Here is a 13,975-nt window from a genome sequence, read left to right on the forward strand (position 1 = left end):
TTAAAAGGTAGCAGCATGAAAGAAAGCATAGATCAACAAGTAATGACACAATAGTTCACTTTAAATACAATATAAACTAACTCACTCAAACTTACATCCATATGGGTAATAACACACTCTATTTTTTACTTAGAAAAGGAAAAACAATCTTCCCTCTAATTTAATAATTCTGGAGAATACTTCCTGTGAAAAGGCAACTTAACTAAAAGAAAACGTATGGAAGGTGAACAACAGGAGGCGCCCCAGCAAGAAACAAACCACAGGGCAGCCTCTTGAACACAACACACCCACAGACACAAAGAAAGAGCCTCCCTCACCTTCCTCTTGAAGGAAGCCTGCCCAGACATTCTCTGTTAAACTGTCATACACTCCTTGACTTCTCAATTTTCAGAGACTTACTCGTGACTAACCATATATACACACAAGGAAATGCACATACTATGTTTAATGTAAACACATTCCCTACCTAACACTCTTGAAATGCTTGCACTTGTGCACAATATGTACAATAGTGAAAGAGTCAAGTGCATTTTTTCTCATGTGTCCTGACTAGGCTCTAAACACTAAACTCATTATTGAAGACAATGTGCAAGCCCCTAGCAGCTAAGTGAAAAGGTTAATCCTGGATAATCTTAGGAGGCAGATAGAGACACAGGAAAAAGATTCACAGATGAAAGGGATAGGATGGGTGAGGTTGAAAGGCTCCTATGCAGAGCAGTCTTAGGCCGTACCTGTGGAACCAGACTAGGTCCTAATCTTCTCACCCAGCCATGGGAATTTCTGACTCAACCAACCCACCTAATGGTAGCAGAAGCAAATCTTGTACAGCTGTCTCTCATGCTATATTTGCTTTACTTCTCTGGTAGAAGCAGCAGTAATAAAAAAAGGGATTTCACCTATTACTTCTCTTTTTATAGATGTTTTTAAATGGACAGGGTCTCAATATGCAGTATAAACTGAGCTCCAAAATGCAACCTTGCTGTCTCAGCCTCCCCAGGAAATATGTATATCTACATGTGTCAATACCTTTACACATTATTTTCTCTTATCTAAGATCAATAAACCTCATATCTGATGATTTCTGCACAAAGAGTCATACATTTATAAAAGTGTTATGAAGGAGATGAAACACACAGAGGCCACTGATAGTCATCACACAACATCAGAAAGAGTATACACAGAGATAACAGCAGAAGGTAGAAAGGCAACTGCCTGGCTAAAAAACAAACTGTGATTTCTCTAATCCTATGTCTTCACTTTCAAAATGAGATTCACCTCTCTGCCTATAAAGCACACAGTAACAAGGATCAGAGATAAATTTTAAAGAATTTTAAAAAAATTAAAATTAAAAAAAATTAAAAGAAGCTGTATGAAATATTAAAGAATAAAATTGAAATCATCATTGTTGATAAATTTTATGTGAAGAATGGCCAAATAGCAATCATGAAGTCCAAAGTTATTTAGTTGAAAGTTAAAAGTTGATCAGGTAATCCAAAACTCAATATGGTTAAGAGCAGTCCTAGAAAATGTTCTTAAGCAAGTATATTCTCAGAGACAAGAGCCAGGAGTGTGGGGGCTCATGAAAGGTGATAAAAGAAACCATTCATGGCTGTGGTGCTTGCTCATGTGTGTCATTCTGACCTCGAGAGGCTAAAGATTAGATGAGAGGCATAACAAGACTATTCCTTCCATGGCTTGTCTGAAGAACATTAATAGTTCCACAACAAACAGCTCTGAGTACTGAAATACAACATAAAATATGTCTCCTAATAGCTATATGCTCCCTTCAAGTAAGGGGCTGAACTCCCCTCCCCCAACAATGAGTCTTGGTTATTTATGACTCTCCTGTTCCCATAGTTTATTTCTGCAAGTTTTGAGTAACATGAAGGAATTGAGCACTGCCCCATGCTTTGTACTCAAGACAAGAGTCATGGCTGTATCCACAGTACTATAAGACACGTCTAAGTAAGCTGGTCTCCAGTCACTCTGCACCATTTCGGTTATCAGTCCCACTGTCACAATACACAGGGCTTGTGTTCGTGTATCCATTAGTTACTTAGTGGGGTCCTAAAGTGCAAAAATGAAAATGGTTGCCATTTGGGTATGCCAGAAACAAAATGAAGCCATAAAGGGCAAGCTTTAAGGAAAAGGTGAAAGGTTTGGATTTATTGAGCATAGTAAGAACGAGTCATCAGCCTGTGAAGCTGAAAAAGGGAAACGTCACTGTAGTTCTAAAATCACACTTCAAAATGTAAAAGCTGCGGTCACTGGGGAGGGGCTGGGTTAAGGCAGAAAAGACACTAAATCTGTACCTGATAGCAACTCTTGTGTAAACGCACAAGGCTCACAAGATCAATTTGTTGAACAAACTTTCTACTTTAGTCTTATGTTTCAATGAGACTGCTCCAAGTTGGAATATCATACAACAGACAGCATGTTAACATTTGGGAAGTGAAGTGTGGCCAATCTGAGATGATCTGAAGTTTTAGACTAAATTAGCTGCAATAAGGAAAATAGGTCCAAGTACCATGCATCTCCACACGCTTCTACAGTATCCTTAGGAGGAATGCTCTCCTCATACAACCGTTTGAAGGTTGCCAGGTCCATTCATTATATGTGACATTCAAAGCAAGACATTATCCTAACAGGTGCAGAGGTGACGCAAGGACATCTGAAAGAGCTGGGCCCTTATGAAATCCATCCTTCATGTTCGAAGAGCTTTGCTATGCATGCACTCAGTTGGTTCTCTTATTACTAGACTCTGGGTAAACAAAAGGGACAGCTTTCCTGTTTCCTAGAGGTGCGCGCTCTGGACAAATAAAGCTTGCAAACTTATAGCACGCAGGCGCGCATGCACACATGCACACATGCACACACACACACACACACACACACACACACACTCAGGATCAAACCATTTTTCTGAGTCTACATTCAATTTTCTCCCAGGGGGCCCAATATGCCTCACAGAGGAGCCAGGTCCCAAGACCTTTCCGAGTGGGTAGCAGATGTCACCGTTGTGCCCCAAGCTGAGACGTGATACATGTTTATTAGATGTAAAGAACTTAATAAGAGTTCTACTTATTAGGACTTCAAAATATTAACCTATGCGTCTACTAAATATATTGAATTTTTAAAGACTAAAAATAAAAACAAATTTTCTTTACTTTTGAGTCTGTTTCATGTTTGTCTGGTATGACAAACTCAAACCACTATTATGGAACAAAATACTCAACAATTATTCTTATAGAAATATATATATATATACATATATGTATATATATACACACACATGTATAAGTATATATGTGAATATATATTTCAAAAAATATAAAACTAGCACTAAAATATTCTGGCAGGTAGGAGAACTGTAGTTAATGGAGCATAAAATGCAGAGTCAGAGATTTTCCTAAAAGTCAGGCTCTTACTTCATCCTAGTAGGCAGCACGCTTAACTTCTGTAACTTCTGAATTTCTATTATAAAATGGGAAGCTAACCACCACTGTAAAAATTTCTCAGAAAACTGAATGAGGTAAAATGTACGATAACTTTTCCAAATAGTAAGTGCACAAAATCTTCTGACGAGCAGTCTCCTTTGAAAGGTAACAAGGACTTGTGCTGACTACAGCTGTACACCCTGATTAAGCCCTTTTCACTCAAGGCCATCTGATTTCCCCAAAACTTCAGTACAAACACACACTTTTATAAAGGGCCAAGATTCCTAGAAAATATTGTTCCTTGCTTAAAAAAGAAAACAAAAAGTTCTTCTGAGCAACTGAGCAAATCCTGATGCTCATATAGACTGATGTGATAAATGGGACAGGAGTTTAGCACTCAGAGACTTACCTGCAACCCTCAGCAACTCAGCAAGACCTAGCAGCTTGGCTGACTGTTTGTAGCATGTGGGGGACTGCAAAACACACTCCTTGATGAGGCTGATCCGATCAGAACACAGGCGCACTAAAAACAGACAAGGAAGAACTTCATGAACACACAAAGCGGTGCCACAAATGTTTAAGCATAAGGAAACCAAAAAATAATTACTGATCTCAGAGTGGCTGCAGTGACATACCCCTGTAATTCAACAGTGCTGAGGCTAAGGCAGGATGATCAAATATACTTTAGTGTGTATGCGTACACACACACGGAGAGAGAGAGAGAGAGAGAGAGAGAGAGAGAGAGAGAGACAGGGGTCACACACAAGTTGCTCTGATTGCCTGGTTGTGCAGAAATCCTTCTGCCTGCCTCCCGAGTAACGGGTTTTGGGTTTACAGGCAAGGACAACTAAGTTTGGCTAAGGAAACCTCACCCCAGGATGGAGGATACCAAGTTCCACATCTCCTATGGCTAAACCCAGTCCTCTCACTTAAACTAGCACTCAGGAAAATGAAATGCCTAATCAACAAATTCACATCAAAGAGCAAAGAATATTTAAAGGGAAAATGTCAAAGGACATCAAGAGAGCTCCAAGGGTAAGTAGTTCTTACTCAGAGTAGCAATGGCAAAGAAGATGGTACTGCCTAGGCAGCTGACTTGCAGTAACCATGACAACTGCATCAGCAGCTAACATAAAGTGGAGATGAATTGTGTCTCCAGAACTGACTTATGTATAGCAACCATACAACTCCCACCCTAATAAACAGGTTATTTTAACAAAGGGAAGAAACTGGGGTACAGAGAGCTTAAGATACTTTAACAAAGACCACCAAAAAGAAGTGGGTCCTGAATTCAACCCAAGTCTCTAAATTTTGCCTCTGGCTTTCATCCTTATTCCAAAATCCCTAGTAAATCCTTATATAGCCTGCTCTTTGGAAATATCTCATATGTAGTTGGCTGAGAGGGACATAAACCTTAGGGAAATGAAGATATTGTGGTTTTTCATTGGAATTAATCTGTTACGTTCTACATTTTTATTGCAATTGAATTTGGAACTTACAGAAAGGTTGCAAGTTGCAAAAATATCTACATTGTAATACTGTATTAATTGGATTCACCAGCTCATAATTCCTTCTAATCTTATACATATATACACAATCATACACGCATACACTCACTCCTGTCTTCCTCTATATGCATATTCGCATACAGAGACAAATAGTTTTGTTAACAATTTGAGGAAAAATTGCAAAGCACATGTCCTTTATACCTCAGTGTTCCAGTATGCACATCCTGAAGCGCAGGATGTTTGCAGATGAACAGGTGTATCCACCCCAGTTTTACAGCCCAAATGTCCACCTTGCTAACCTTGCTAACCTCATGCTATAACTTCTTTGGACAGTGAACGAGAGTGGAAATGCTATATGCCATGTGTGAGTAAAGGCCACATCACTGGATTTCCCGCAGATGTTCCCTTGCATGGGAACGCTGTCTCAAGGCATGCAGAGCTGGTCACAGTGGGCAGCTCCAGTCACGCAACCCAGCCTGTGAGCTGCTGGCAATTTCCATTTGCCATTATAACACAGTGCAGTCAAGGTTTTAAAGTCCTGTATCCAAGGTCTCTATAACTTGATTTTTAATGTGTGGGCTTTCTGCTCAGTATCTGCTGCCATTTGACATGTTTTCCTCCAGATCCAATAACACAATGACTATGAAACAGCTACTTTTCTACATTCTAATAGATGTCTAAAGCAAAGCCTGTTATGGACGTAATACTTCTACACACAAAAACAAGGCTGGGCCTTATATGCCATATGCCTTATGTGCTTCTAATGGAAGTTCTAGCTTTAGGGGGCTGACTTCCCTACTATTATCATCCTCCTCCTAACCACAACCAAGGTAGGAAACTATAGTACTAGCTCCTCATAACCCATTTTCCCATTCAATGAAACACTTGTTTTATCTATTCATCCTGAGCAATGGTTACTAATACTAGATAAATATATTAAATTGGACAGCAAGAGTCTAAGTGATTGCAATTAGCACATACAAGTCAACTCTTTTTATCTCCTCTCTGAACTTCTGGTACAACAACAGTTCCTTTTACTGACCATCTTAAGGTAACTAAACCCCAGCATTACAGTAGAGACTCCTTCACTCAGAAACTTCCCGGAAGGTGCAGCCTTTGCAGACTTGGTTGTGTATCGTCAAAGTCACATCTAACTGACCACCACAAGAGTTCAGAACTCACTTAGCATTCTAAAGGATCACAGCATGCAGAAGAGTTTTTATACATCACTCAGCTCAAGTTATTTAAGTAGCAAAAATACATACACAGATGAATGTGCACACACACACACACTTACACACAAATATACCAATGCTGTAATATTTATCCTAATGAAAGATAAAGAAAAGAATGACTATGTTTTAGAATCTTCCTTTGTTGAAATTAACAAATATATTATGAGGGTAAAATAGTTAATAATTAAACATTTTAGAATGAGCTGAAATGATTTTTAGCAACTTTAATTAATTTAAATAATTCATAATATTTAAAAAGTTTTGAGTTCAAAAGTTGTATTAAGGGTGCATCCGAATAGACTGTCTATGACCTAACAATCTAATCATCGCCTTCTATATATAATATATTCAGGGTGCTACTTACACTTGCATAATAATTAGGTCCAGCAATGATACTCAGACTATAATAATAGTCTGTATCTTCCAGCACAGAAGCTTTACATGATAAGCAAAACTTTGAGTAAAACGACAATGAAAATCCATATAAAATTTAACTGTGGCACTGCAACTGGCTCTCCTCAGTCCCAGTTATTGCTGACACTGCAGGGGACAAAGGAACGCAGCCACTAGCACCTGGAGGAACTGAGGCTTGTGATCCTATGTTACTCTTTTAAATGAGAGAGGACAACTATGGTGGAAACTTACAAAAAAATAAAAAAAGACGAAATGAACTGCTGTGGGATAATGCTCATGTACACTGTAAAGATGTGTCACTAATATTAGTTTAATACAAGAGTAGCCAGGCAGGAAGTAGAATCAGAAAAACCAAACTAAGAGAATTCTGGGAAGAGGAAAGAAAGTCAGTCCACCCAGATGCAGAGGAAACAAAATGAGAATGCCTTACTGACAAAAGATACCAAGCCATGTGGCTAAACATAGACAAAAATAATGGGTCATAAGAGTTAGTTAGCAATAAGCCTGAGCAATAGGCCAACCAGTTTATAATATAAGCCTCTGCGTGTTTCTTTGGGATTGAATGCCTGTGGGACTGGGTAGAAGACAGCAACTTTGTGCTACAATGAACTGTTATATTTCCCCATCACTAGTTCCAGTCAGTTCTAGAGTTAGGAATGGTAGACTACAGCAGTCAGCCAAGTACACTTCTCCCTAGGCAACCACCTTTATATTCAGGGGCATAGAGTTTTGGATTTGGAGAATCTATGGTCAGCTATGATCAGCTATGGCCAGGAATGTTGCAACGCACCATCCTTACACTTTAGGACAAGCACTTAGGACAAGTTGTGTGACATCTGTCCAGACAACTCCAACATACTTGTTAAACTTAGACAAAAGAACCTGAGCAAAATGAAAATATCATTGGCAATTAAGTTCTAAGAAAGAATTGTCTCCCATTACTTTTAAATCAAGATTGGGAGGTGGTTACCTAGTTAATAATCTATGAAAGTAAATACAGAAATAAGCTATATGCCAAAACTGAAGTAAATCTACAACTCTCATTCATAAAAATAAGAAGTATCTATGTTTGCTTTGATCCAATGGCCTCATTGTTCAGTTGCTCTGTTACTACTATTACATCTTTATAGGTTATAAACAAGATTTTTTTTAATTCACTGCAAAATGTTTTAACTTGAGACTTCATTGCAAAAATTAAAAAGGAAAGATAATTAATACTGTATATTAATAATGTATTCAGATTATCAAAGTTACTTTCATTGAAAAATAAAAAGGAACATTACTTAATTGGTGCAAAATAAATTAGCAATGCAATACCAAGCAAAAGACGCACCTTGCAAAGGCAGGATCTTTACCCCAAATTCTTCAAGATACCCCAGAGCTTCGATGAGGTCTAGTTCCTCTTGAATGGCAGCCGGCCTGTCTGTTATGAGCTGCAAGCAGCACCTAAAACAAATCACATAGATTTTGAAAAGCAGCGGCATAAATTCACCCAGTTACTTTTCTATATTGAGCAAGAAGTGCTCCAACACATATTTCTCTAATAGCTGCCAGACTGCTAAAAGGTTGCCCATTCTTTCCACATTGATTCAGTATAGGACCTGAAAGTTCTAGATGGAACAATAAGACAACAGAAGGAGATCAAGGAGATACAAACTGCAAAGAAAGAAATCAAAGAAATTTTTTTAAAAAATTAAAAATCATAATTAGCAGATGATATGATCGTATAAATAAGTGACCCCAAAAAATTCTACCGGGGAACTCCTAAAGCTGATAAACACCTTCAGTGATGTGGCTAGACACAAAATTAACTCCCACACACAAAAAAATCAGTAGCCCTCCTAAACACAAACAACAAACATGCTGAAAAAGAAATTGGGGAAACAATAGCCACAAATACATAAAATATCTTGGAGTAACTCTAACCAAGCAAGTGAAAGACTTGCTCCAAAACTGTATGCCTTTTTCTTTTCTTTCTTTTTTTTTTTTTTGGCTTTTCAACATAGAGTTTCTCTGTATAACAGTCCTGGCTGTACTGGAATTAGGTCTGTAGACCAGGCTGGTCTCAAATTCACAGAGATCTGCCTGCCTCTGCCTCCCAAGTGCTGGGAGTAAAGGCATGCGCTACCACCATTCGGCCAGCTTCCTTCCTTTTAAGAAAGAAATTGAAGACGTTATCAAACAATGGAAAGATCCCCCACACTCATGGACTGGTAGGATTGCGACAGTAGAAATGGCCATCCTACCTAAAGCAATCTAAAGATTCAATGTAATCCCCAAAACAATTCCATAAAAATTCCAATGGAGTTCTTTATAGACCTTGAAAGAATGATATTCAACTTTATATGGGAAAACGAAGAATCCAGAATAGCTAAAACAGTCATATACAATGAAAGAACTTCTAACAGAACAGAAGAATCAGTTGGTAATACAGCACTGACGAAAGAGAGAAAGTGATTAGAAATCAACAGGTGACTGACACTTGCTTTCTTCGCTTCAAGACAGCACCTTTCTGTGTGGAGCTGGATGACCTGACCTTCTCACTTAATATCTGGTCAAATAGAATACTTCCAACATTTTTCTTTTTTAATTCATAAAATAGTTCACTTTTAAGAAGTTTTCTCTAATGAATAAACTTATTTTGGAAAGGTACCTGTGTAAGACCATTTAGCCGTCAAGGGCTATTATACGCTGACAGCGACAGCACAATTGAAGGAACTGAGGCACCAGGAGGGCACTGCAGTCAGTCAATGGCAAGTATGTTAGGCTGCATTTTCTCAACTGAAGTTCCCTTTGCTCCAGTGACTCTAGCTTCAGGCAAACTGACATAAAACTTCCAGCACACATATCTTTTGCTTCCTCAAGGAATAATAAATTCCTAATAAATAGGAATGGAAGAGATATTTCCTGTAGTCCATACCACTGTAAACACAGATGCCTTAGGGCTCACAGGCCACAAGTAGTCCAGCATATCATACAATGGGATAAAAATCAAAGTGTGGGATAAGAAGGGATACAGTGAAGGCACAGTGCAGCAAGAGGATTTTATAATCACCCAGAAACACCTGCCTAGCAGCTTTAGGTCAAACACAAGTTGGAATTTCAAAGGCTATTCTATTTGATATTTCCAGCATTTGAAATAAAAATAGGATCCCTAGAGAGAAAGAAAAAGGCTTACTAACTACTTTAAAGGACTCTGTCAAGTTCAGTAACAGTTTGAAGAAGGAGAGGGGGAGCATGATTCTGACATAAGTTACCACTAGGGAATAGGGTTGTTTTTCACCTTTGCTAGAGGTGAAGCAACTACCAGTCATTTAAGGGAAAAATGAGTCCAGACAGCTATCGCAGTTAAGACCAGGTTCAATGAGTTTGAGGATAAATGGAAAGCATCAAAGTATATGAGAATTTTATGACAATTAGTATTTCAAAGAATGCCATAAAAAAAAAACAAGGCTGGTGAGATGGCCCTGAAATTAGGAGCCCTTGCTGATCTTGAGGACAATTGAAGCTCACTTCCCAGTACGCAGGCAGCTCACAACTGTTCAAAACTCCAGACCTAAGGGATCTGACAACAACTTCTGGCCCCCACATGCATCCACACACATATGCTCATACATAAAGTCTTTAAAAAGGAGAAAGCATGAGAAATTACACCTAGAAAACAGGGCAATGAAGTCAAACTAAGAAAGACAAGCCCAAATATCCTCGTGTTATAGAAAGGGTTCTGTATGGAGTGTTCATGTGTGCACATTGATGCACAGAAGTACATCAGCTGGTGTCTCAGCTGTTCGCTACCTCAGAAACCTTAAGACAGGTTTTCTCATTGGTTCAGAAACTAACTAATAGAGCTAGACGGCCGACCAGCCAACTCTAGAGGTCTGCCTGTGTCCAGTCACATACTCAACCCCGCATGAGGTATACACGTCACTGCACACTACTTTTATATGTGTACTAGGGATCCCATACTCCCCAATACCTTTTATGAAAAAAAAGTCCCCAAGAATCAACAACAAAAAGATGAACACCACCACCAACAACAAATGATTAAATTTAGGGCTAGTAACAGGTTTCAAAACAAGTTCAAGTGGAAGTGCATACTATGCTTAGAGAACGGGTACTTCAGCATATAATGTGCAATGGAAAATAAATGGGAACCACTTGGCAACACAAAGGAAGTTTCATAAGTGTTCATCTGGTGCCTACCAACTACTCTACGCTGTTCACATAACAGCAACAGTTCTGACCACTTAGAAACCACTTAAGATCACAATAGTGAAAAGGAGGGGGCTGGGGGATGGCTCACTGGGTGAGAGTGCATGCAGCACAGGCATGAGAATTTGATTCCCAGCACACACGTGAAAAGCTATGTATTACTACATGACACAATGTCCCCAGTATTGAAGGAGGAAGGCACTAGACGACTTCAGCATTAACTTCACTGGGGTCTGCTGGCTGTTGTCTGGATTGCCAAAAACTGATGAGCTCTAAGGTCAGGAAAAGATGCTCCCTTGAGGGATCATGGTGGAGATCGATAGAGAAGAACAGCATCTTTTGGCCGCATGTGCACATAGGCACCGCACCTTCACAAGCACACACACGCAGTCACAACAGCTCTCTCAAGTCTGCTTTCAAAAGAAGCCAATGTCAGAAGACTGTGGGCTGGCTGGGCCTGGGCTGACATACAGGCATCTGGATCCAGAAGACATCTTAACTTCAGCTTTACTGTCACTCCAACAATGAAAAGAGGAGAGCTACAACCAGCTAAATTCAGGAACAAGTGTAGTGAAATCATTTAACACAATGCTGTAAAGTGCATGGCAATGCTTCAGTTCACATACTAGCATAATAAAACATAAAAAAGTCATAACAAGAAACGTACAATGTCTCCATTTTATAAAATTGTATGTGTACTTGCAAAGTAAGTAATATTCAAATGAGCAAAATAAGAAATGGACAATTAACCATTTAAAAAAAAGTCAAGAACTTCTTACAGAATATTAGCTAGTTAGTTTGAATCGGGACATAGAACTGGAAGATTGAGTCACCAGATGCTGAGAGGTTCTTAGCCTTCTTCAGATCAAGAAACTAAACTTCAGATGATACAGCAAATGCTCAAGTCAGAAATATTGCCAACTGCCCTCACAAAAGAAAGCAAGTTTCATAATGTGTTTCTAGAACGGGAGAGAGAAGAGCTCAGTATGGTCTAAAAGTTAGAACTCCAAGAAAACAGCAGAATGGGACTTCCACGGTGTGCCCTAAAAGATGTTGACGAGAGGTAGACTGATGGTCAGATGGCAGAGGAGTGCCAGGAGAAACATAACTAAGCCACTGTTTATGCAGAGTGAAACATGCAGTTATTGCCTTGGTTTGGACATGAGATTGTGCGTGTCTGTCCCTCTAGGGTTTATGACTTGGCGGCTTGTTCCCCAGGAAAGCACTATCTAAACCAGCAGTTCTCAACTTGTGGGAGTCAAAGGATAATTTCATGTTGAAGGGTCAGATACCTTACATGTCAGATATACATTACAATTCATAACAGTAAAAAATTATAGTTATGAAGTAGCAATAAAAATAGTTTTATGGTTGGGAGTCACCACAACATGATGAACTGTATTAAAGGCTCACTGTATTAGGAAGGGTGAGAAACACTGATCTAAACAGAACATGACCATTAAAAGCCAGAGCCTCGGAGTCTTAAAAAAGGATACTTTATGCTGGCTTCCTGTCTTACTATAGAGTACCTTCCTCCACCATGACCTCCTATCTCAACTTCTTATACAGTTTGAGAGTAAAAGCTCAGGATTTTTCATAACAATAGAATAGGGGACTAATACAAAAGGCTTTCCTGAAGCATTTAAGGTTCAGAGGTAACATAAATTTGGGGGTAAGTTTTACTGAATTCTGAGTTTTACAAAAAACTACTTTATAAATATTAATTTCAATTCATAAAATCTTCCCTCAAGATGGATAAGACTCTTTAAGACTATTAAATTCAGAAGTCAAGTATACCTGTTTCTCATGTCAACTAATAGGAAAGGACTAAATGATAGGCCAAGGAAGGAACTGAATTTAAAATCTAGAAATTTCTACCCAGAGATGACGTTGGAGCAGATGCTATGCAAAAGAGATAAACATTACCTACAAAGCTCAAATATCAGAGGAACAGCATACCATACAATGGGATAAAAATCAAAAGTGTGGGATAGGAAGGGATACAGTGAAGGCACAGTGCAGCAAGAGGATTTTATAATCACCCAGAAACACCTATAAACAGAGGTTTATAGATAATGAATAAAATGACTCAGTCAAAAGAATGTTGATGGAGGATGAAGAAGAATTCAGGCATTTCATAAGGCCGCGTTCCTATAGTAAAGCAGTACACAATAGTAACCCTTGCAGTGTACATAACCTGCCTCTGAGATGACCTGCATTTGACGTGCACACAGTGCTCCCAGAACACGGACTTCCTACCTGGCCAAGTCCATGCAGCTGTCAGTGAGGTTGGTGGAAGAGTTGAAGTATTCTCTGCTGGCAGCCAACACCAAGTCAATACTCCTCCCGTACTCGACCCTGAACTGGGGCCGTCCCTTATGGGCCGCACCGGCTGGAAGATCAGCGGAAGAAGCACTGCAGTGCATCATCTGCCCGGCGAGGTGGATATTCTCCAGGCGATTGGAGCACAGAAGGCTTTCGGTAAATATCTGGGAAAAAGAAAACTCCACAGTTATTGATAAAGAAGGGAGGCTCAGCTAGCGGAATGAAGGCTCTGATATCTAAAGGATTCCAAATCAAAACTGTATCTATCCTATAATTAACTGGGGTTTGTATGACATAGTGTATGTAGTAAGAAAATGTGTAGTAAGTGTATGTATTAAGCACACACTGCCTACATTAAAGAGCCACCTTATTGTTCTATGAATTCCAAATCAGTAAAAAAAAAAAAAAAAGAAAAATAGCTTTCAGAATAAATTTCAGAGAACGAAACAGGTAAATCATGCCATCTAAGGCATTACAATAAAGACTTAAGTATGTAAAGTTTATTCATTAGAAAATGGAATTGAAGCAGGGTATGATGGCACACAGCCATAATCCCAGCACTTGAAAGATTCAGGGAAGATAACTGAGCCCTAGGCCATCCTAGATTATATAGATTGCCTATAAAAAAAAAGTAAATAGGCAATCAATAAAACCCACTGGTCAACTACTACAGGCAGTGCGCTACTCAAACTGGACTCATTCTGCCGACTGTAACAGAGTGTGAATCTGACACACATAATATGTCATTTCTGATAACACAGGCGTTCACATTCTCTGTCGCTGTGCAGCAGGATTAAACCAACGCCTGTGCGTGATAGGCAAGTACTGACCCACTAAGCTGCAC

General features: G+C 39.1%; 1 protein-coding gene across 4 annotated transcripts in view; it reads right to left on the reverse strand.

Moving 5' to 3' along the window:
- The window catches only part of Nbas (NBAS subunit of NRZ tethering complex), a 305,952-nt gene that overhangs the window by 153,854 nt on the left and 138,123 nt on the right, over window positions 1–13,975 (reverse strand). For all 4 annotated transcript variants that reach the window (XM_087907244.1, XM_087907242.1, XM_087907243.1 and 1 more), the window contains exons 30-32: window positions 13,066–13,295; window positions 7,928–8,040; window positions 3,847–3,960 (exon numbers count right to left, since the gene is read on the reverse strand). In XM_087907244.1, coding sequence (XP_087763370.1) covers window positions 3,847–3,960; window positions 7,928–8,040; window positions 13,066–13,295 — 457 coding nt within the window. The remainder of the gene's footprint in view (window positions 1–3,846; window positions 3,961–7,927; window positions 8,041–13,065; window positions 13,296–13,975) is intronic.

This window comes from Myodes glareolus, chromosome 6 (genome assembly GCF_982192425.1).
Source record: "Myodes glareolus chromosome 6, mMyoGla1.1, whole genome shotgun sequence".
Lineage (NCBI taxonomy): Eukaryota > Metazoa > Chordata > Mammalia > Rodentia > Cricetidae > Myodes > Myodes glareolus.